The sequence below is a fragment of the Lissotriton helveticus genome, chromosome 2_1, assembly GCF_964261635.1.
Source record: "Lissotriton helveticus chromosome 2_1, aLisHel1.1, whole genome shotgun sequence".
In the NCBI taxonomy this organism is placed as follows: domain Eukaryota; kingdom Metazoa; phylum Chordata; class Amphibia; order Caudata; family Salamandridae; genus Lissotriton; species Lissotriton helveticus.
Genome location: NC_136059.1, coordinates 1,242,715,211 through 1,242,740,485, shown reverse-complemented (window position 1 = coordinate 1,242,740,485; position 25,275 = coordinate 1,242,715,211). Strand labels below are relative to the sequence as shown.

The following is a 25,275-nucleotide window of genomic DNA, read 5'->3' as shown; positions in this document are numbered from 1 at the left end:
GTTTTAGTAGGAGGGGCGGGCCCTGGAGCAATTACTCTCACAGGCTTGTCTTTTACGGGGAAGGGGAACTACTATCAGGTTCACCGGAGGACTTTAACAAGGTCCACACCTGTAGGAACTGACTTGTTCTATATCAGCTAGCATCCTATAGCTGAGAACATATTTCAACAGCCTTATAAAGGATGACGGTAAACTAAGACATACTGGCAGATCTCGGTCTCTGCCACCCAGTGCTTCAACACAGCATACCCCTGATCCATAAGGCTTGGATTGGATGGATTCCTCACAGTCCGGAAAATAAACTAATCATAAACATAATAATGGGAGGTGCAGAGTTACTCACAGCACCTACACACTATAAAACATAAACTTGGTGTCTATCTCGTATGTCCTTCATAAGCACACCTCTCTGGTCACTCACATATGACCTAAAAACATTTACCACGTAGGCCCCGATTATGAGTCAGGCAGTGCGGAAGTCCCTTGTGGAATTCCTCTCTGACGGAATTCCGCTTCGCTCAACCACGACTGGCACAGTGTTTCCGCACCTGGTTTTCTTGGGTGAGGTAACAGTGAATCTGTTTTTACTGACCAGAAATTCTGGCCTGTAAAATCGCCCGAGGCTGCAGTGGCAGCCAGGTCTTGGAATCCACCCGAGCCAGAGCGTTTTTTCTGGCACTTTACACTTTATAAAATGATACCACTGTGAACGGCTGCTGTTTCCCATCTTTTGCTTCCAAGAGGGCCTATTTCACACATGCAGATGTATGGAAATCAAGTGGAGATTACCAGTGGCCTTTCCATGATCCCAGTGCCTTGGTTAGTACCAATGAAATAGATTCATAAGTCATACTAGAACATACCAATGAAATAGATTTATAAATTATAATAGAACATATGTCGCAGGTCTTGCGCAAACCGCATATAGCCAGAGGATCGTAATCATTGGGCGTACTTCAAGTGTCCCACTGTGACTGACACCCCGAATTCCTCCATTGAGAGGTATAATATAAATATGTAAAGCAGATAATAGGCGTTGAGTAAAGGGAAATTATATAAAGTGTAACAAAAGTAATTTTTAGGTTGTGGTTTTCCAAAGTACCCCAATAAACAGGGTGCTACAATGGGCCACCACACTGCAGCTTCACAACAGATGTCAATGTGTTTTTCAATGCATGCTCTCTCTATCCTTTGCTCCAATTTATATTGTGTCGATTTGATACAGTGTGACACATAGTTACAGCTATGAGGCAGCTGCCTCTACGTCACTGCCAGCGAGCAATTGCAAAATACCCAGAAAAGATGTTTAAAGGCAGAGTGGGTACTAAGGAATATTAATCTAGATGTGTTTGCATTGTGGCTAGTATCTACCATAGTTCTATGCTGAAGATAGGAAAATAACCCCAACTTGTTTCCTGCCCTATGTATAAATTATTTTCTGAGAATTTCAGAGAACTACAGATCAGACTTACCTCACTCCTTCTGTGGCGGTTGTCCCTTGACCTATTCCCCAGATTTCATCCTGATGGCAGAGCAGCTACATATGCATGCTGCGAGAATCCAGTGGACCCTGGTGATGGGCTTTCTGCTCTACTTCGGCACCTTTGCCGTGGAGTTCCGGCACTACAGATTTGAGATTATTTGCACCGAATTTCACGAGAATTTTCTCACCTTCTCTGAAAATCTGTCTGAAGCATCGGAGTACCAAACGGATCAAGTTTAAGCACCTCTTCTCCTTTCTTCCTCGTAATTTTACTTGTTTTAGTAGTGGACGGATGCGGATGACCGATTCATCTTCAAGCACAAATTACATATGGAAATACACAGATGCTTGAGATATATTGCCAAGAGCCTGAATAGCAGATGCAGCTTTTTGTATGCAGCTTTTTGATCAAATCGGAGACGAGATCTCATTCTTTAAAGAAGATCCTTTTTACGCATGTGCAAAAGGGGTTGTAGAATTTTGAAAAGTTTATGCACTCCATTTCACTCATTCAATTGTGCGCTTAAAGGAGGAGGTATGGAGCGGACAAAGAGAATCAAGCAGTCAGAGCCAGGAGATGTGCTGGTTTGCTAGTGTTTTTTCCCCACAGATCCATTTACACAATGAATGTAGCCTAATCATGTACGTCACCAACAGAGTGATTGGTTTCGAAGGTCGCTTCCACATAGCGTTAGACACCTATTCCTAGAAAAGAATGGATTTCAAATGGCAACTGATTTATATATTAGAGATGAAAGGCCAACAACTGGATGGCAGCTAAGAATGTATGCAAATGCTTGACAAGCCCTGCTTTAAAATGTGAACTTGATAAGCCGTAAATTCAAATGTGAACCGAAACTTAATAACCTGAAGGAACAAGGTAATGAGAACCCTAAAAACAAGGTAATCTAGTTTCGAAGGGTAAAGTGAAGTAGATTGGGGCCATGGTTATTGACCTACCCCCGATAATACAAAGAAGTCACAAGTTTCATGAATAAGATAAGAGAAAGGAATCATCCACTCCAACTTTTCCCCCCATGAAGCTTCAATCAGAGGCGTCCAGTTGTAGTCCGAGATGGCGATCCATGCCAGATTTTGAGGCTACTTGCTGACTGTGTAAATGATTTCTTTTTGGTCAATTGTATGTAAATATATTTCAAGTGGATGTCCTGAAAGGTTTGCATGGAATCGCTCTATTGGATCCACAGTGGACACCCTACCCTAAAGAACGTAATATCTTTTACAATCCAGGTCTGAATAGTTGTTGGTTGTTGCAGTGGTAGTATGACTTCTGGGAAAGTAGGCAAACTCCTGCATAAGAATTGATTGCAATGATGTCTGCAGCCTGTATTAGGAACAGTGTACATTTTATCTCTAAACCACAGACCCAACACAACAGGAACATTTGAGTCCTGTATATGAACAAGGCAAGTTGCTGGCCACAATCACCATGTGTGTTTCCTGTGTTGGACAATATAAATCACTGTTGAAATGTTGAAATATACTAGATGCTTTTTTGTGTTTGAGTTGGGGCACAGGAGTTTTTGTTGCTTGCGCTCAGGACACTAAAAAAATAATTAATGAGCTGTTTTTTTTGTCATGGTGTTGAATTTGTTCTCATTTAAATTGACTTGTGCTTCGTGAGAATGTCGTAAGTGGCGCACCTTCTCTGACTGCAGCCAAGATATACAGAACTGCAAGTTTGGGCAAACCTTTGGTTCAAGCTTAGATATTTTTTCTTGCATTTACCTTCTGTGTTCACAATGAACATGTGTTCTAAAATTGTTTCTACATGTTTTATTTTGATATATTTTTTTCTTGCATTTACCTTCTGTGTTCACAATGAACATGTGTTCTAAAATTGTTTCTACATGTTTTATTTTGATATCTTTTTTTCTTGCATTTACCTTCTGTGTTCACAATGAACATGTGTTCTAAAATTGTTTCTACATGTTTTATTTTGATATCTTTTTTTCTTGCATTTACCTTCTGTGTTCACAATGAACATGTGTTCTAAAATTGTTTCTACATGTTTTATTTTGATATATTTTTTTCTTGCATTTACCTTCTGTGTTCACAATGAACATGTGTTCTAAAATTGTTTCTACATGTTTTATTTTGCTACAGTTAATACATTGAGTTTTTAAACAAAAAATATTTCATTTTATTATTCAGGTCAGATTTTCATTAATCATGCAGTGTGTGTTTCATTTAGATTAACCGTGTACCTTTATCTCACTTGGAGATCCAGAAAATGTGGCAAGGTTTCTGCCTCCCTGGATCTACATTTGACTTCGCTGATTTGTTGCTAGCCTTGCAAACAGCATCACACATAACACATCACTAGCCTTTCACTGGCTCCCCAACAAAAGCAGCCTTGTGGCATCGGATAGTAAATACCATGCATGATGGTACATTGCTTTGCACTGGCACAACGCCTTAGTAAATCTGGGTATAGTTCATAGGGAAAGTTTTCTTGAATTTTTTCGGTTTAAATCAATTCTATTAAATTGCAGAGAAGTAAACAATATAGAAGATTAACCTCACCTACATCCAGAGGCTGGCTAGGTGCATTATGATGGTAGGGAGGAATATAAACTATGGGGAGGGGCAAGGGAACTAGGAAGGGTGGAGTGAGTCCAATACAATTATCCGTGGGTGGGGGAGAATGAGGGGAGGGGTTAATAAAAGTCCATGAGGAAAACAAGGTACTGCTTGACCCTGTCTGGCGCTGCAGGATGCTGTAGCCTTTGGGGGTGAGCATTAAAGTCCAACGTTCTTTCTCACTAGCTCACTCTCCATAATTCTCTGTATTTGTGAGTCGAAGTATCCGCAGAAACGCCGGTCAAGACTGCTGCCTGAAGTCTCATGCCTGGAATTGAATTCATGGGCCCCATATCTGATGAAATTGTGGAAGCTTATGTTCTACAGCGGCTTAAATGTTTCCATGCTGAGCCGTTCTCAAAGCTTGTGTAGCCAGTCAGCATGCGTCCGTATCTTCTCAGTGCCCCATTCGGACAGAATGACTTGTTTGGCCACACAGAGTGCTAGGGTAATGGCTCTCCCTATCACCGAGCGCAATGGATAAGTCAGAGCGTTGGGAATCCCTAGTAATATGCAACTAGGAAATATGGGTATATCAGACTTGTACATTTCATTAATGTCTGCCAGGACGTCCGCTCAATATAATTGTCGTTTAGGGCAATGCCAAAGACTATGGATAATCATACCTAAATGGCCACATTTCTGCCGAAAACTGTCATCCCCGTCTTGTTTCCAATTAGCTATTCTGGCTGGGGTGCATTACCAGTAATCTCCTTCCCGGAAGCCCTATAGGGCGGGCTTTGTGAAAAATGTCTGACAAGTCTTTGGCAATAAAGGCCACTCACATTCTAATTTAGTGGGGGTGTTCAGGAAGGCATAAATATCCAAAAGTAGGCCTTTATCATTGTGACATGTGAAGAATCATTTCTCAAAGAGTGTGAGGGGTCTACAGGCATACGGGCACAATTGGGGATGTGTCCCCCAGTGCCAAATAGCAATGTAATGCTAATATTCACTGAGCGGCACTCCACAGCTAGACCTTTTTTGTGGTAAATCCATGAGGCTGTGGTGGTCAAAGAAATCCCCTATACTTTTACGGTTGGCTCCCTGCCATGGGAGAAACATTGTGCTCTGCATGGCAGGTGAGAAGTCAGGGTTCCCCATAATGAGTGTTTGTGGTGAGATGTGGGTGGAGAGTTTTTTCACCAGTTTAACTTTATCAGATGTCCCTATTGTTGCCCTTACTACTGATGAGATGTAAACCTCAAGCGGGCGATGTTTTTTAGGCGGCCAGGGAATTTTCCATATATGGATCCCAGCAATCGCCTGGACAATGAGGCACCAGTGTATTTTTGGGTAGGTTCTATTTCATTCCACTAGATATCTCAGTTAGGCTGCCTGATAATAACAAGTCAAATGGGAGATGCCCAGGCGTCCCTCCACTACAGATAGGTAGGCTTGCTTCCTGGCCATTTGTGCCTTTTACCATCCCATATGTAGTTCTCAATCAGATGCTGCAGTTTCCCTAGTGGTATGTGTGGGGGATTGTAGGGGAGGTTTCGCTTTATATCAAGTATCTTTGGAAGGAGGATCATCTTGTCCGCCACTATCCTACCCAGCCAGGAGATAGTACCGCCCCTCCAAGATTGTAGGTCGGAGCGGGCAGCTGTCAGCAAGGAAGTATAGTTGTGCTCCGCTGTCTTCTCCACCATGGAATGTATTTGCAGGCACAAGTACAGTACCCCTTGGGCTGCCCATGGAAAGCAGAAGAGGTGATCCAGCTAAGTTCTGTCACTCAAGGGGATAGTAAGGCTGAGGGCTTGAGATTTCTGCATGTTGACTTTGAACCAGAGGTCTCTGCAAAAAGGCTTCAAACTATTGCAAGAGTGGCGGTAGTGATAGAGCGCGCGAGGTCACCCAGCCAATGATTCCGCCGTTTCCGGCTTCAGGGCCCATATACTTCCAATTCACACTATTCATTGACAGGGCGACTCCACGGGCTGCTACCAATTGTGTGTGTTCCCTACTGTTATCACTTAGTGTACCCGACTTACCATCCACCGACACGGGTACCTATAACTTCAACGGATCAGGGGCCTAGCTGTAAAAGGAAAGGCAACAAATGCAAATTCAAATGACATTCAATACTGTTTGTAAAAGGACCACGGACAACTGGAAGTTTTAAAATGTTTATCTAAAGTTCGTTTTCGTCAAGCATTAAACTTACAAGAATAAGGCAGTCAATAACCAAGATAATGAAAAGTACATAACTATAGAGAAATAAAGTCAGGGTAACCATTTAAATGTAATTATGAGATAAAGAAAAAATGCTATGTATTCAAGGCAAGGAGTTTTCAGACAGTTTAAGTAAGGCCGTTCTAGACCATATCAGAAAATGACAAACTGCAATGCAAAATATGATTTCCAAAAGGTAGGATAGCATAGGAACAATTTAAGAATATATGCACTTGACTTTATGATTCAATAGTTTGCGGCAAAAGCATGGAAAATCAACATGTGCAAAGGTGTGTCTTTATTAAAGCAAAGACAGAAAAATAGAAAGGTGCAAGTTTTAAAGAACTTAGAGCAGTATTTACCTAGACTGGTGTAGAAACCAAACCCTGGCCACGGGTCAGTTAAGGACAGGAAACCCTCAAGGAAGGATACCCCTCAGAGGACAGCAGGTGCAGAATGGACACCCAGGACAGGACAGGATACCCTCAGATTAGGAATCAGGACAGGACCTCAGGACAGGACAGCAAACCCTCAGGACAGGACCGCTCAGGACAGGACCGCACCCGCAGTTTGGAAGCAACGCCTGCGCTCCACCCTCTCTGCAGCTATCGATCAAGACCCCGATTGGGTCAGCGAACTCCCAGCAAAGTGCTTCGCCAGCACTTTAAGGTTCAGTAGAACCTTAGTCTATGGTCAATTGCGGACAGAGTGCTCCGCAGCTCTCTGTATCTTCAGTCACCTATTGAGTACGATGGGTCAGTGACCGGTCAGCTAAACCAGACAAGTCGGACAATTTCCCTAGGTGAACCCAGGGTAGATATACTGTTTTGGGACGGTGTACCACCCCCCAAATGTTGCAAAGTGTCAGAATCCCCAATTTGGATTGGTCCTAAGGTAGGATTTGGGTAATACACCAATCATAACACACTATTTGGATGCTTCATTTACATATCTGGGTACCGCCTAGCGAGATTGGGGTTCCCATGAGAAACTGCAAAGAAATACAATGACAATTGTACAATGTAGCTGAACAGGGACATGTGACTCCGCTCAGCGAGTTCGCAGGTCAGTTCTCAGGAGCATCTTGCCCATCACTGCCAGCTGGCTAAGTTCCATCAGCCAAGGTTGTCAGGTCCCCGAAAAGTCGCACATGCGCAGAAGGGACCTCCAAGATGGCTTTCGGTATAGACAGACCCCCATTTCCCGCGGTACATGAAAAGCAAGTGAAAACAAATTAATACATAAAAATAACATTATGAAAACACATCATTTGGTTTTGTACTTTCAACTTATCACTATAAAATATACTTATGCAGTCTAAATGTTAGCTACATATAACAGGCACAAGAGCAGTGGCACGAGCAGTACCACGTTACTGGCAAAGCTATGTATTACGCATGCGCATAAATTTCCCTCCAACTCTGCAGACACGTCAGGACACGTGAGTGTGACTGACGCATGCGCAGTAACTAAAATACAAACAGCGGCCATAATTTTACGGACATGGATTAAATGCATTAGGAATACACATAGGCAAGCTTCATAAACTTTGCTTAAACTAAATATAAACGTTAGTAAGACATACAAATATTACCTTGTTACACATAAACGAGGTTCATGAATACAGCAAGTCGCAAAATATGCGAAGCTTTGCTTCATCAATCCCCTCTTTGATGATATTTACTATCATCACAAAATTTTAATGGAACCAGATGCCAACTTTCTTTCACACTTTGTACAACTCTATTTCTTCCAGCAATTTCTCCAGTTTTTCCCTTTCAGTTTTGGTAGGGTGAGAATTCTTCACCTTTTTATAGATCTGATTATTCACTTCCTCCAATTCGAGCTCATCCACACTTCGTTTCACTCCTCTTGCATTCACTTCATGCTTTCTGGTGTGTTTACGGCATTTGCAACAGACAAATATGAAAAATAGGATGAGACCTATAATTCCAATTGGCATCAGTACTTTAAACAATAAGCCTTTACCTATACTAGCGAACCAATGACCTACATTTGAGAGACCATCTACCAGTCTCTTCCAGGCACTATCAACCTCGAGTGGTCTGAGTTCCTTTGCCAAATTAGTAATGTTTCTCACATATCTTTTGAGCTGCACACTTTTGTCCGGAATATAAGTGCAACAATGTTGCGCCTTCAACATCCAGCAGACTCCGCCCTCTTTCGCCAATAAGGTATCAAGAGCAAGTCGATTCTGTAAAACCATTGATCTGATCGCAACCATTTCGGTATTGACCAACAGAAATCCATGAGCTGTCTCAGTCGACAACACATCCACTATAGTGGACAATTTGCAAATTCTGTGAGTGTTCAGAACCACTCCCACTCCAGGTATCAGTGCACTGAAAATACTACCCATTATTTCACCTATGCTTTCTCTTTTACTACGCACTAAGCCATTAGTATTTTCACTACTTCCAGCAACTCCATTCACATGGTATATTTTCGGGAAGACAATGCCAAAATAGCAACTTCCATACCAGTGATCCGGCAATTTGAAATAAGCCTTGTCCCCACAAATATAATAAATTCCAGGAAACACAGGCTCTGACCCATTTTTGAAACCCCAACCTCCAATTACCTTGTAATTATGTTCGCATTCACTGGAACCAATGAAAATGTTATTATAATAGCTAGTCTTCTCGCGGTGAAGACATAGCTTGCCTTTCTTTTCAAAATCCAGCAACAGAGCAGGACCCGCCCCACCAGTTGAGGTGCCTTCCATGTTCTCTGCCCACCTTGGTCTTTTCTGACTTTCGTCATTTGCTTTCTTTTGTATTTTAATTCTCCTTTTCTCTGCCATGTTCAGGAACATCTTTTCCTGCTCATGCAAAGAACAAGTCAAGTTATCTCTGTGTGCTTCACCTATGTCAATATCACCAATAGTCAGGAAATAATCTCCCATGTATCGTATTATGTCACTTTTGGTATGTACAGGATTCAAGTTCCCACGTATAGGAAGTTCAGAAAAGATCACGTCATTGTTAGAGTAATAGTACTGTAACGGTCCTCTTTTGTAAAATAAACTAGCTAAAATGCTACAGGAGATTCCGTATGTCAGCGGTAAGTGATGGTATGTCACGCCTTCAGCTACAGAAGTAGGTAGCTTCATGCAGACATAGCAATCTTCAATTTCCATAGTCTCTACATAGTGTATTCATAAGTTTGCGAAAACATTTAAGCGTGTCCTGTTTTTAATTCCATGATAATGTAGTTCTCCCTCATCTGATGCTTCTAAGTTTTGTTTTGTTTGTCTCAGTGCTCTCTCATGTCTAGCTATACTCTGTGTTGTCAGCTCTTCACTGTCAGTATTTACAATTTCAGTAGGGACAATATTAGTATCTTTGCTTACAGCAAAGGGAATGAAAATTGTTAGTCCTATCCAGAGTAATATCAGGACAACTATACTACAGACACATACCTTGCAGCAAGTTTTGCAACCGCTGCGACTAGGTCTACCATTCACGTTTGAATCAGACATTTTGGCTTCAGAAGAAGTTTCTCAACCCTTCTTTGTGTCTCTACACAAGTATCTTACTTTGTGCAAATTCACGGTGGCTCTTCTTCCTCTTCGTCAGAGTACTCAGGAACGGGCTCTCCGTCGCTTACGTCAGTGATATCGAGATCTTCAAGTTCTTCTAACACAAGGGTCCATTCAGGTGACTTGTACTTTTTGTTTTGTCCCTTTATCCGATCACTCCTTCTTTTGGAAGTGTCTTCTGGTTGTTCTGCTATGCGAGCACTTCTCCTTTCTTCTGCACGTTTTTCTTCTACTGTTTTTATTCTCAGTCTTAATTTCTTTATGTATCTAGGCTCAAGATGCTTTCTTTTCTTAAGTCTTTTTGTTGGTACTTGAACTTCGTTCCCTTCTCTTGCCCTTTTGTTCTCATTAACTGTTGGCAATTCTGTCTCAGTTTCTTCTTCTTCTATCTGACTAATTCCAGGGCTAGCATCTGTTTCTTCTGCCTGGGTACTAATCTGGCCTTGTTCAGGTAAATTGTGTGTTTGCTCTTCAAGTGTCTCTGACTCTGTTTCCTGAACACGTTCTTCTAATTCTATCTGATCCTGTTCAAGCACTTCGATCTCTGGACTTTCTTCTGCTCGAACTATTACACTATGTCTAGTCTGTCCCTTCCCGATATCAGGTGTCAGTGGAGGAGTATCAATCACTTGTTCTGTATTCCTCTCTTGTTCAGGATCCTTCACTTGTTCAGTATCGGGCACCGGCTCTGCAGCATTCACTTGTTCTGTATCAACCACGTGCTCTGTCCCTGTCTGACCTTCTCCTTCCTCCGTTTTGATGTGAATCTCAAGAGTCTGAGGTTCTTCGCCTGTGCCTTGCTTTTCCTCTCTAGTCCACTCTCTACCTTCCCAAAGTCGTTCACTTGTTCGAATGGGGTCTTCGGTGAGATCAATCAAGGGAATCCACTCCTCTGGCCATATGCTCGGCAGCTCGTCTTCAGCTACTTCTGGCTCAGCTTCTTTTACCCCTTCAGCAGGCTGGGCTCCTGGTAGTTCGTTGTCAACTATTCTTGGGCCAACGTCTGCTAATTCTGTAGCTCGACTGGTACTGGGCTGTACGTCGTCAGCTACTTCTGGTCTGGCTCCTGCAGCGTCCTCTGCGGGACGTCCTTCTGCTTCAGGCACCTCGTCGGGTGGTACCTTCTGGGTGTGGCTGGCGTGTATCCAACGCGGAACCCCTGCACACTTGACTGCTGTGGTAGTAACCAGAATCACCTGACGTTTTTCTCCCCACCTTGGCTCCAGGCAGCTCTTCCGAGTATGCTTCTTTATCTTCACCCAGTCCCCCGGGACCAGTTTGTGGAGAGGAGTCGTTGGATTGAGGATGGCGTCTTCTCCGATCTGGCGAGAGATAGAACGCACTTGGTCACCCAATCTCTTGCAGTATTCAAGCACCAAATCATCAGTAATACTCAACAGTTTGCTTCCTGGCACCCATGCTTGTCTCATCACTCTTCCCATAATGATTTCATGGGGACTTAGGCCTGTCTTGCGATCAGGAATACTTCTGAGTCCCATCAGGACATGGGGCAGGGCCTTCACCCAGGTCAATTTCGTTGCATCACACAGTTTTGCTAGTCTGTTCTTGATAGTTCCATTTATTTGTTCCACTACTCCAGAAGCCTCTGGACGGTAGGCACAGTGAAGCTTTTGTGAAATTCCAAAGGCCTTACAGAGTTCGTCGATCACTGCATTCTGAAAATGTTAGCCTTGATCTGATTCAATAGTGACTGGAACCCCGAACCTAGGTATCAGTTCTTTTAATAAACACTTAGCTACTGTTTTTGCGTCATTTTGGGGAGTAGGGAAAGCTTCCACCCACTTTGAAAATAAACAGACCATGACAAGGACATATCGCTTCCCTTCACAACGGGGCATGGTGATGAAATCAACCTGTATCCTTACAAAGGGACCCCCAGACCTCCCAATTTTCCCCAGTTCCACCACAGTCCTCTTCCCTGGGTTCATCTTTTGACATGACAGGCACCTCTGGCAGAGGGACTCTGCTACTTTCCTGAACTTTTTACTGTACCAAGTCTGTTGGAACACTAGAATCATGGCGTCCCTACCAATGTGTGATCCTTCATGTATCAACCTCGCCATTGTGCTAAGTAGGTGTCTAGGCAACACAGGCATACCAGTTGGACCTAAAATGACACCATCCACACGTCTTGGTCTACACCCATCGTCCTTCCACTTCTCTCTTTCTTGCCAAGGTGCCGCCTGCTGCCACTCTTTCACTTCATCCCATGTAGGCACTTCTTCAAACACCTGAAGTTGGCAGCTGGTTCCTGGCCCCCCTCGTTTTGGATTTACGATATACCGATCTCTTGCGCACCATTGGGCCACTCGATCAGCATAATCGTTTCCCAGTGATACCTTGTCCATGCTCTTCTTATGAGCAGCACATTTTACCACTGCCAGTTCCTTTGGTAACTGGATTGCCTCTAAAAGGTCCTGAACAACCTTTCCATTTCGAATAGGGGTACCTGATGAAGTCAGGAACTCCCTCTGTAGCCACAACTGGCCGAAGTCATGCACAACCCCATAACAGTACTGACTGTCAGTATACACTGTTATGCGCAGGTTCTTCCCAATTTGGCAAGCTTTTATCATAGCAATCAATTCGGCTACTTGTGCAGAATTTATATGATATAGGTAACCTGCTTCCTCAATTTTCTCAAAGGAGACTACCGCATAGGCAGCACTCAGGCCTCCTTGTTCATGCCTTAGACATGAACCATCTACAAATAATTCTTTGTCATGCTCAGGCAATGGCGTTTCTTTTATGTCTGGGCGTGGCTTAGTGTTGAATTCTGTTAAGTCTATGCAATCATGTTCATCATCCACCCCCCCCTCCATATCCTTTGGGTCGGGAAGTAAGGTGGCTGGGTTCAGAATACTGCACCTAACAATGTTTACATTTGCAGCACCCACAATAATCCTCTCATATTTAGTCAGCCGACTAGGGGTGAGATACTGAGTTTTTGTTCTGGTCAACAAAATTACCACTCCATGTGGGACATACACAGTTACCGGATGTCCCATGACAATGGACTCACTCTGCTCTAAACTTGCGCAGGTAGCAGCTACTGCTTTCAGACAACCTGGTAATCCAGCAGCCACTGGATCCAGGGTGGCAGAGAAATATGCCACAGGCCTTCTCGTTGTGCCATGATCTTGTGTCAGGACCGACAATGCACAATTATCACGAGTGTCACAGAACAGGGCAAATTCTTTGGAATAGTCTGGCATTCCCAATGCAGGGGCTGTACACAGACAATCTCGCAGTTTCGTGAAGGTTGTTAAGCTTTCATCATCCCATTCTACAACATCTGGAGTTCCTCTCTTGGTCATTTTTATCAAGGGCCTAGCTAGGACTGTAAATCCCAGAATCCACTGCCTGCAGTATCCTATCACACCCAGGAACATTCTGATCTCTTTCTGAGTACGAGGTAACTGCATCTTTTGTATTATTCTCACTCTTTCTGACGTCACTTTCCTGACCCCTTTCTCTATCTGGTGCCCCAGATATTTCACTGATTTTGCACAGAACTGTAATTTGTCAGGGGCCACTTTATGTCCTTTCTCACTCAGATGATTCAGGAGGGCAATGGTGTCAATCACACAATCCCTATGACTTTTAGACGCCACCAAGAGGTCGTCTATGTATTGCACTAAGACAGAGTTTCCAGGTAAGACCAAAGTTTCCAAACATTTTTTCAAGATCTGATTAAAGATAGAGGGGCTCTCTGTGTACCCTTGAGGGACCCTGTTCCAGCAATACACGTGACCATTGAAGGCAAATGAGAAAATAAATTTGCTATCTGGATGCAAGGGAATGGAAAAGAATGCATGACATAGGTCTATCACTGTAAACCACTCAGCATCCCAGGGAATCTGATACAGAATCACTGCTGGATTCGGGACAATAGGGCAGCAGGGGACTACTATCTTGTTGATTTTTTGTAGATCCTGCACTACTCTGTACTTGCCACTAGGCTTTTTAATGCCCATAATCGGGGAGTTACATGGGCTACTCATTACTTCCTGTATGATGTTTCCTTCTAGCAATTTCTGTATTTCCAGAGTAACACCAGCTTTCACTTCTGCATTCATTCTGTAGGGTTTAGTATTGGGGTATACTGCATTGTCCTTGATGGCTATCTGTATGGGGTCCACATTTTTCATTAACCCTACATCTTTCCCAGTAAAGTCCCACACCTCTGGCTTCACTGCTTCTTGGAGTTCTTTCGGTAAATCCTGCATGGTCATTCGTTTAATTTCCGAGTCAGGGCGGACTAACATTATTTTATAAATGCCGTCTTCATCTGGGGTCTGAATTTCAACACCCTTTGGTGTGCAAAAGATGGTACAGTTCATTTTGCACAGCAAATCACGTCCCAGCAAGTTCACTGGACTGGTGTCGCAAACGACAAATCTATGCATTTCCTTAAAGTTTCCAATTGAGATCTCCATGGGCTTGGTAACAGGAGTATTAATTAGTTGATTAGATACACCCACTACTTGGATGGCTTCTCCCGAGAGGGGTAGGTTTAGAACGTCCACTGTTCTCACAGTAGAACGGGTAGCGCCAGTGTCCAACAGAAAGGTGACATCATTCCCGTCAACCTTTCCTTCAATGTATGGTCCGGACTGGTCTACCGGCAAGGAGGCGCCAAGTACGCACTCCTCGTCCTCCCCTCTCAGGCCCCGTCAGTACTGGTCATCACAAAGGAAGGTATCATTTAATAGAAACTGCGAAGTTGCTGCATTTCTGTTCTCATTGCTTTCCCAGACTTCTATCTCATCTCCCTCTGCTTGTTTTCCCTTGTATACCTGCTTTGGTGCGCGAGGCACCTGCACTGTCTTTACCTGTGGTTGAGTCTTTCTTGGTCTTTCTTTCTGCGTCTGTGGAGTTAAATCAGGTGTTTTGGGGTTATCATCGGGCAAGTAAGGACACTCGTTACGCCAGTGTCCAATTTCGCCGCACTGATGGCAGGGAAATTTCTTCATAGCCTCCTCCCTGCTCATTCTTGGCCGGGGCTTACTTCCTCCCCCACCCCCAGGACCTTCGTTCTTAGCATTTTTGACCATTGTACTCAACTGCTTTTCCTGCTGTTCTGCGAGCTTCACCTGAGCCCACATCACTTTCTCCTTGAGAGCCTTTTTCTTTTCTGCCATTTCGTCCTCGCAGTACTTTGCGTACCGCAGGACCTCGTCTACCTTTTTGGTATGCCAACAGATTTTATTATCTTTTATCCACTGACAAATTTCAGGCCTTAAACCGTTTACAAACCTGTAAATGAAATGCGTCATATCCTTCATTTCGATGTTATCTATACCACTGTATGTTTTAAACACCTGCAACAGCCTTTCATAATAGGAGTGCACTGTCTCCTCTCTTTCCTGCGTTGTTCTATCTATCCTGGTCCAATCAGTTTCCTTTGCTGGTACCTTATTTTTCAAATGCTGAATCACTTGTTCATATTTTTTCATCACTTCAATTGACGGCTCCCCTGTGGCGGAGTCCCTCGGGTACTCCTCACTAGGCCAGCCTATGCCTATTTTACACTCGGTCCATAGATCGACCGGGACCACAATATCGAAAAACCCATCCAGGTCTTTCCACAGGCATTTCTGCACCTTTACGAACCTTTCCACTTGCCGGTACCATTCAACCGGCTTCTCGCGCAGTTTCGGAAAATCGTTAGTAAAGGACACAATATCCTGTCTGGACCATGGAACGTGCACATACCTCCCACCTGGCACTTCACGCATGGGGCATAATGTTTCAGGCTTGTCTACTTCTCTTAAAGGGAACTCAGGGGTAGCTTGTCTGGATCGAGCCTCATCTTTCTTTCTTGCCCACCTGCTTCTCCACCTTTCCACATCTCCCCATTTTTGCAAAACTGCAAGCAACTCTTTAATCTGCACCTTCTTCCCTGACACATTCAGGTTCTCTAAATCCTTGTCTGAGAATTCAGCTCTGTAAGGCTTTTGTAAGGGCTTGGATCTTGAAATATCTACCCCCATACTAGCTGCGGTGTCTGTCAGCTTTTCGTGGAGCACCCTGGTACTTCTGGTAAGGCTTTTACACATGAACAGCAATTCTTCTTCAGAATAGGTGTTTAATCTGTCTAACCCCACATTTCCTGCCATCAATTCCTCTATTTCTACCCTCAGCTTGTAGAGGTCTAAAGGTTTCGTTTGCGGAGCCTGTTTTTCTAAATCACGACTCCAACTTTCAATCTCTTCCGGAGTTACCAAGGAAACACTCCTAGTCCCTGTTGCTGATTCTAATTTAATTTCTTTCGCATCAAAAGGATTATGCCTCTTCTGCACTCCCTTTCCGGTCTGTTTGTTTGGTAGATCCAAGAACACCACTTCGGACTCGCACTCACTGGACTGATCGTCTATCAGTAGGGGCTCTTGCCTCGGCGGGGCCATTATCGGGTTCATAACTGGAGGGTTCGAACTTCCTTGACTATTCCCATACAACGGGACTACTGGTCCGATCGTTACCGGAATAGTCAAAGCTTCAGGACTGGTATTTAACTGGGAGATCTTCTGAATTATTTCTGTCCTCTGTCTAGCTAGGACTTCTTGCTCCCTTTCATCTAGTACTCTTCCTAATGTCCGGTCAGTTATCATCTGTGGGGTCAGGTGAGGGGTAAGACTCGGGGCAGTAGGATGCGTTTCACTTGGTCCTCCGCCATAATTTGGTTTTGGGAACAAAGTTCCTGTGCCAGATGACCTACGCTCTTCCCCATATGGAGGCTGCAAAAAGGGTACTCCTGAACTTACTGGCTTTTCTTCGTTTTCATACAGAGGTCTGGGAAAAAATGTTCTTTCACGGGAATATTTTTCCTCTGAGCTCTCGGGCATTCTAGGATATATATTGCGTACCTCTGCGGGTCCGGGGTTCTCAAAATAGGGCAACACCTGGCCACCTCCCCCCCTACATAGGGATCTGTCCTCCTCCTTAATAGATGGACGCTGGGGATTCTCTCCTGCACTGGAAGGTCGGGCTCCCTCATTATAAGGGGGCGGACTTCTCGTAAAGATGTCATCTAACAATTCATCGTCCGACTCCCCAAGGGCCCCCCAATGCTTACTCTTTTCTGTCCTTTTCTCTCCCCCAGAAGGGTTACCTGCTGGCATCATGGGAAACAGACCCTCAACAATCATGCTCTGCCTCCACTGTTTCATCCTCTTATCCCTGGTCTCTTGTTTCAGCCTTGGATACCACTTGGTCAGACCTTTGTCCATTCGGGGTTTCTCCCTTTCGAAAGCCTCAATTTCCCATTCCTCTAATGCCTCATACTGCGTTAGTCTCGGTCTGGGATGTAATTCATTCATTCGGGTTCTCAAATTAAATAAAATCCTACTATTGAAAGTACCGTCTAACGGAAAAGCCAATATTCCGTCATCTTTTGTGTACTTTACCCAATTCTCCAACCACACACAGGTGTTGTACCCTCGGTCAAACATCATGAATGAGGCGGGAGTATTCGGTGGCGGGATAGTAACGCCCTCTCTAGACTTAATCGGTTTGTCCGTTTTGAAGTAATTCTTTACCCTACTTACAAGGGACATTTTTCTCTTTGCTCCGTACATAATATCGTATCTATTAGCTTTCCACTGATCCCTTTCAAACCCTTGGTTTCTTGGATCGGGTCTAGTCTCTGGACAATACGAGTGCCACATACGATTTTTACGTTTAACTCTGTTTACAAATTCACCTCCAATCAGAACGCGTCTTGCAATTCTGTGCGACCAATGGGTGCACGTGTTCAAATGATTTCAGCCAATGGGTGTGCGGCCCCTTCGTGAGACTGTTCTCACGCTCCGGCGCTTCACCCCTCCTTTACAATTCCAGCCCCGCTACCCGCCCGCTGCTTCTACCAATCCCAGCGCGGCACGGAGTGACGTCAGAGGCGCTTCGCGACTGACTCCCTCCCTTCACAAGGTAACGGAAACTTTCTTTCCTTTTAAAGTGCTCAGTGCTTGGTTATTTTACAACAAATACACATTCGCCACAGTGCTCAAGTGTCTAGACAGGATAGCTTTGTTTTACTGCAAGTAAACTACTTCCCTTTACTTTTCACGCGCTGCGGGTAGATCTCTTCCGCCTACCCTTCACTCTAGCATCGGTGAACCTGTTATTCCCCTAAACTCATCCACTTCTCCGGGATATATCCGAGTCTAAGGTTTCCCAGCGGACCCCTCTGCTTTCACCCTAGCTCCGAGGAACCTGCTACTCTTCCGATGTGACCCTTACTAGGTTACGCCACTATGGGAATTTTGCCAATGAACCTCGTTACTGACATTTATTCACACATGTATTCAGAAAACCCTAGTTAGTGCTTCCCGGTTATCCTAACCTGCACCTAACTTTCCTTAAGCCTGTGACCTCAGGACAATGGATTCTATTCACCACTTGCCCTTTCAATTCCCCGGGGAGTTCGGACAACACAATACGAGACGGTTTACAAATGCATGGATTAATACATATAACAATATAAGAACAAGAATAATAATGAAAAAACAATTCATTGATTTCAGCAGCGTATTCACAAGAGAGTGATCGGTCCCCTCGGAACAGCCGCTCTTATAGCAGCATTAATGTACTAGCAGCTACCGACTTAACTAGTCTAACTAGTCCTACCTAACCTTTAGCTAGTCCCTAACCATCCTCTGATCTACCAGATAACTGATAGAGCGCGCGAGGTCACCCAGCCAATGATTCCGCCGTTTCCGGCTTCAGGGCCCATATACTTCCAATTCACACTATTCATTGACAGGGCGACTCCACGGGCTGCTACCAATTGTGTGTGTTCCCTACTGTTATCACTTAGTGTACCCGACTTACCATCCACCGACACGGGTACCTATAACTTCAACGGATCAGGGGCCTAGCTGTAAAAGGAAAGGCAACAAATGCAAATTCAAATGACATTCAATACTGTTTGTAAAAGGACCACGGACAACTTGAAGTTTTAAAATGTTTATCTAAAGTTCGTTTTCGTCAAGCATTAAACTTACAAGAATAAGGCAGTCAATAACCAAGATAATGAAAAGTACATAACTATAGAGAAATAAAGTCAGGGTAACCATTTAAATGTAATTATGAGATAAAGAAAAAATGCTATGTATTAAAGGCAAGGAGTTTTCAGACAGTTTAAGTAAGGCCGTTCTAGACCATATCAGAAAATGACAAACTGCAATGCAAAATATGATTTCCAAAAGGTAGGATAGCATAGGAACAATTTAAGAATATATGCACTTGACTTTATGATTCAATAGTTTGCGGCAAAAGCATGGAAAATCAACATGTGCAAAGGTGTGTCTTTATTAAAGCAAAGACAGAAAAATAGAAAGGTGCAAGTTTTAAAGAACTTAGAGCAGTATTTACCTAGACTGGTGTAGAAACCAAACCCTGGCCACGGGTCAGTTAAGGACAGGAAACCCTCAAGGAAGGATACCCCTCAGAGGACAGCAGGTGCAGAATGGACACCCAGGACAGGACAGGATACCCTCAGATTAGGAATCAGGACAGGACCTCAGGACAGGACAGCAAACCCTCAGGACAGGACCGCTCAGGACAGGACCGCACCCGCAGTTTGGAAGCAACGCCTGCGCGCCACCCTCTCTGCAGCTATCGATCAAGACCCCGATTGGGTCAGCGAACTCCCAGCAAAGTGCTTCGCCAGCACTTTAAGGTTCAGTAGAACCTTAGTCTATGGTCAATTGCGGACAGAGTGCTCCGCAGCTCTCTGTATCTTCAGTCACCTATTGAGTACGATGGGTCAGTGACAGGTCAGCTAAACCAGACAAGTCGGACAATTTCCCTAGGTGAACCCAGGGTAGATATACTGTTTTGGGACGGTGTACCACCCCCCAAATGTTGCAAAGTGTCAGAATCCCCAATTTGGATTGGTCCTAAGGTAGGATTTGGGTAATACACCAATCATAACACACTATTTGGATGCTTCATTTACATATCTGGGTACCGCCTAGCGAGATTGGGGTTCCCATGAGAAACTGCAAAGAAATACAATGACAATTGTACAATGTAGCTGAACAGGGACATGTGACTCCGCTCAGCCGAGTTCGCAGGTCAGTTCTCAGGAGCATCTTGCCCATCACTGCCAGCTGGCTAAGTTCCATCAGCCAAGGTTGTCAGGTCCCCGAAAAGTCGCACATGCGCAGAAGGGACCTCCAAGATGGCTTTCAGTATAGACAGACCCCCATTTCCCGCGGTACATGAAAAGCAAGTGAAAACAAATTAATACATAAAAATAACATTATGAAAACACATCATTTGGTTTTGTACTTTCAACTTATCACTATAAAATATACTTATGCAGTCTAAATGTTAGCTACATATAACAGGCACAAGAGCAGTGGCACGAGCAGTACCACGTTACTGGCAAAGCTATGTATTACGCATGCGCATAAATTTCCCTCCAACTCTGCAGACACGTCAGGACACGTGAGTGTGACTGACGCATGCGCAGTAACTAAAATACAAACAGCGGCCATAATTTTACGGACATGGATTAAATGCATTAGGAATACACATAGGCAAGCTTCATAAACTTTGCTTAAACTAAATATAAACGTTAGTAAGACATACAAATATTACCTTGTTACACATAAACGAGGTTCATGAATACAGCAAGTCGCAAAATATGCGAAGCTTTGCTTCATCAGTAGGGAGGTGCGGGGTTGTGGGTGCAATCATTAATTACATCATCCACATATAATTTGATCCTATGCTCCTAGTGGCCCATGGTAATATCTGTAATAGGGGGGTTTGTACAGATCTGCTCAGCTAGGGGCTTCATATAGAGAGCGAATAGGAGAGGGAGGGGGACAGGGTGTATCCCGTACATGTACCCCATGCTATATTGAAAGGTTACGATGTCAGTCTGTTAATCCTCACTGTGGCTGTGGGCTATGTATAACTGCACCACCCCCAGCTCCGAAAACTGACGCTGAGTCCCGCCTTTGCCAGCACGAGCTGGAGAAATGGCTAGTGCACTCGGTCAAATGTCTTCTCTGCATCGATCGTTATCAAGAGTGCTGGTACCCGGGAGCAGTTTGTTTTATCAATGAGATGCTTGAGGTGCTTAGTGTTATCACTAAAGCCTCTCTCTGGTACAAACCCAGCTTGGTCTGAGTCAAGCAACCCCTGCATGTAGAGAGACAGTCGGGCGGTAAATATGCTTGTAATGATCTTGGCATCTATATTAAGTGAGGAAATGGGCCGTTATGAGTAACAGAGAGTGAGGTATTTACTGAGCTTAGAAATCACTGTAATGGTAGCCTCTCTTATTGTGTCCATAACTGTACCTGTGTCACTAAAGGAATTATAGAGGCGGGTAAGGATGGGAGCCAGTTGCGCGGCAAATGTTTTGTAGAAGTTGGAAGTGAAACTGTCTTGCCCAGGTGCCTTGCCCAGTTGAAGCTTTGCTATAGCAGCAAGGACCTAGTCTTCTCGGATGTCCTTTATCAGCAGAAGAGCTCCCTCAGCAAGTAGGCACTCAGTATGCGCATGAGCTAAATAGGCTGTAGTGTCCTCATGAGTTAGGTCTTCCACCAAATAGAATGTGTCATAGAAGTGCCCAAACTCCTACGCTATATTAACATCCCGATGCGCACGTTGGCCTTGGTGTCCCTGAATCTCACCAATACTGAGCTTGGGTGTCTGGGCTCTCAACCAATGGGCGAGAAGTCGCACTGCCCTTTTGCTCCCTGTGTAATATTTCTGCGGGGTTTAAAGGAGAGCATATTCCGCCCTGTCCATTTTGAGGGCTTTGAGTTACTTTCTAGCCAGTGTTAGCTGTCTCCTCACTCTATGGGAGCCTGATTATTTGTGTGCATCCTCTAGCATTATCTTTCCTGTCTTTGTTGAGTCGAGCAGAAATGGCTATGAAGGTACCTCTCCGGACTGCCTTTAGGTATCCCAGAGTAGGGAGATGGAGGTATCTGGTGTGTCATTTGTGCGGAGGAAGGTGTGAAGGACATCCCTGATTTCTTTAATGTTGACTCATAGGTCAGCAATTTGAGGTTAAGTGACCATGGGCGGGGAGGCGAGTATAGGCCTGGATATTCAGGGTAATCAAGATAGGAGAGTGGTCAGAAAGAGCAGCTGTGCCTATGTCTACGTGTGTGGTGGCGGTTATAACGCGGGTAGATGTCAGGAAGTAGTCTATTCTAGCATCAGCTTGGTGGGCTCCCAAAAATTAGGTGAAGTCTTTTGCTGAGGAGTTGCAGACCAGCCATACATCCACCAGCCCTATTTCTCCCAGCCAGTGGAGGCCTGACGATGTGTATGCCTCTGTTTGTCCTATCCTGTGTGTTGACTGGTTCCGGGGTGTGACTGCATCAGGGATAGTTGGTATCTGTCCTATAACATCCAGGATAAATTCCTCCTGGTGATAATTTGGGGCATGAATGCTGGCAACTGTTGAAGTGTGTGCTTTCACTGAAAACCTTAATGAGAGGAACCTGCCCGGCAGTTCCGCTTGTGTGAAGGACCGGATCTTGGGAGTGGCCTGTGAGTAAGATCACCACTCCCGCCTTTTTTTTGGTCTAAAGGAAAAGTATTGGCGGTCAAACCAGTAGGACCTCATGGGACCTCATGCGTTTCCAGTTTCCCTTGAGAATGTGTGTTTCCTGTATAAGGCAGATGTCACAGTGGGAGACTCTAAGCACAGAGGGGAGCGCTAGCCACTTTATTGGGGTCTACGGACATTCAGACTTAGAATTGCAACCACTTATTACTATAGGAGGGTGTTGTTAGTGGTAATGGGCAAAGGTTGACCACCAACGACTCCCCCTTGACATTTGGGACAGGCTAGCACTCTGTAGAGGGGTAGTCAAGTGGGTGGGTGATCTGGGAAGGGATGGGGGATAGTAATCCATACTGAGAAACTCTATCACTCCCCTCTCTGGAACATGAAACATTAGATGTTTGGGGCTCACATCACTGGTGAGCGAATGCCTTAGTACTTGATTCAGGGAGTTGTCGAGCTTCACCTGTCTTTTTTGTGCAATGGGTGGCCATGATGGTGCTGGGCCATCCCTGTGTGGCGGTGCACTGTTGATGGTCAAGTTAATTGGTCAGAGGGGGGTGTGGCCCACCAGTATCGGTGACCACCTGCCATCATTCGACCACGGTGGGGAGAATCTTCGTTGTTGTGGAGATGCCTGACCGACCTCCCTCAGCCCCAGCTCTACTTGTGGCATGCAGCCCCCCTGCCAGAAAGCCACAGTTCATTTCGGCCCTCACTGTGATATCCAAGAGTGTATCAGGCCCTCTGTCTGGTTTGGCCCTGTTTGGGCACTTTCTGTTGCCTCAGAACCGTGGACTGGGGTGGGAGGGCAAAGCCTGGTACCAGCTCCCACGGTCAGGCAACAGTTCCTTTCTCTCTTTGGACAAGCGCACTTGCAGCTGGCTGGAAGCTCTGTGGCCAGGTTTGCCGCATGCACAATCCCATGCTGCTTGGAGGAAGGCCTTAGGGTTTACAGCGTAGACTTTGGTGGGGCTCCCTTTGTTTAGTATGGTCTCAGTGTCTGTCATTTACAGGACCCTGTTGTAGCATCTTGCTACAAGTAAATACAGACACTTGTTGTACTTCAACTGGAGCTTTATTATGTACATCCAGTGCCTTCCCTGTCCCTACTCTAACTGCCCTCATCCTGTCCCTACTCCGCCTCTTCCTGTCCCTGACCACCTAGCTCCTCCCACCCAGCTACTAGACTGCTAACACACAACATCTCCCCCTTTCTTAACAAAACTGCTAACATATTCAATCATATCTCTTCAATGAGTCTCTTTGGTCGCTGAGCATTGCGGCGCGGCCTTACGTTCATTTCGACAGTGTCCTCTTCAGTCTGGGGTACATCCAATCTATTCAGAGCCTCTAGATCATGTTGATCAGGGGTTCCAGGATCTGGTGACACAGTGGGGTCAAGCAATGATCCGGTCGAGTCCTGGGAGCACTTCTTAAAGTGAGACAAGTTTCTCGTAACTCGACGGTGGTCAGACTCCGCCGTCAGCATGGTGCCTTTCTGCCGAGTGACTAGTAGTGGTTCATCACGAAAACGACAGTCTGTTTTCTTCTGTTGGTCTTGTTTCACCAGTACATAGTCTCCTTCGTGCACGGAAGGTGATCTTGCTCTTCGCTTTGCGTCGGCATACGACTTCATCTTGTCCTTATTTCTCTTGTCCATCTCTGCCATCTCTAGATGGTTGCGGGTGGGTGATATAGCTCGCAGTGCTCCATCCCAGGTTGGGATCCGGTTTCTCATGGGGCGACCTAACATCAGTGTGGCAGGACACTTGCCAGTGGTCGAGTGGGGAGTTGTCCTGTAGGCCCTGAGGACCTCGTTGAGAGCGATCTGTAGGTCCTTCTTTTCGGCACAGGCCTGCTGAAATGTTTTCTTGATTGTGGCCATGAAGCGTTCAACGGTGCCGTTTGCTTGTGGCCAAAGGGGTGTGACTTTCCTATGATGGAAGTCCAGGTGTCGGGCATATGCTTCAAAGTCATGTCCATTGAAGGGAGGACCATTGTCTGTCTTCACCTCTCTAGGGACACCCCAGGTGGCAAATAATTCATCCAGCACCTTAAGAGTACTGGAGGCACCGGTGGAGGGTACGAACTGTGCGAATGGGAAGCGAGAGTACTCATCGACTATGACTATCACGTACTTGCCAGAAGACAATGGTCCGTAGAAATCCACAGCAATTTCTTGCCATACTCCCGCTGGTAAGGAGGTCATTTGCAGTGGGGCCGGGGGATCACCTTTGCTTGTCAGTTGGCACGGGTGACAGTCTTTCAAGGTGGATTCCACCATTTGATCTAGTAGGGGAAACCACACACGCTCCCTGAGCGCTCGCTTCGTGGATACGACTCCTCTGTGACCTTCATGAGCAAGATCAATGACACCTTGCTGTAGAGTTCTGGGAATCACGATTCGCTGTCCCCGCAGTATGATTCCGTCTGAGGTCACCGACAATTCTTCATGTACATGCCGGAATGCTTGCAGCTCGTGTTTGGTGTCCAGCTCACTGTCTTTATCCTGAGGGTCATGCCTCCACCGGTTGGCTCGAATCTTGCTGAGAACCTTTTGCAGGATGGTGTCCTGTGCGGTGGCGTCTCGGATCACATCCATTGGAATGGCAGGAGGTAGTGCCTGGTCAGCTACGAAATGGATGTATTCCTCGGCAATCGAAAGGCGAGAGTTGGTTGACGCAGGCGGATGTCGAGACATGTAGTCTGCTGGGTTTTCAGACTTCCCCGGCTTGTGTACGATCGTGAAGGTATACTCCTGAAGCCTCAGGCCCCACCTCTCAATTCTGGGGGGCATTTTTGCACGGGGGTTGCCGTAGATGGTGACTAGCGCCTGGTGATCCGTGATCAGGGTAAAGTGCTTGCCGTAGAGGAAGACATGAA

General features: G+C 45.2%; 1 protein-coding gene across 2 annotated transcripts in view; it reads left to right on the top strand.

The window, feature by feature from the left end:
- Window positions 1-3,265, top strand: part of TMEM150C (transmembrane protein 150C) — a 324,371-nt gene extending 321,106 nt beyond the window's left edge. For both annotated transcript variants that reach the window (XM_078676149.1, XM_078676148.1), the window contains exon 10: window positions 1,515-3,265. In XM_078676149.1, the coding sequence (XP_078532275.1) occupies window positions 1,515-1,723 (209 nt within the window). In that variant the 3' untranslated portion in view covers window positions 1,724-3,265. The remainder of the gene's footprint in view (window positions 1-1,514) is intronic.
- Window positions 3,266-25,275: the final 22,010 nt, after the last annotated feature.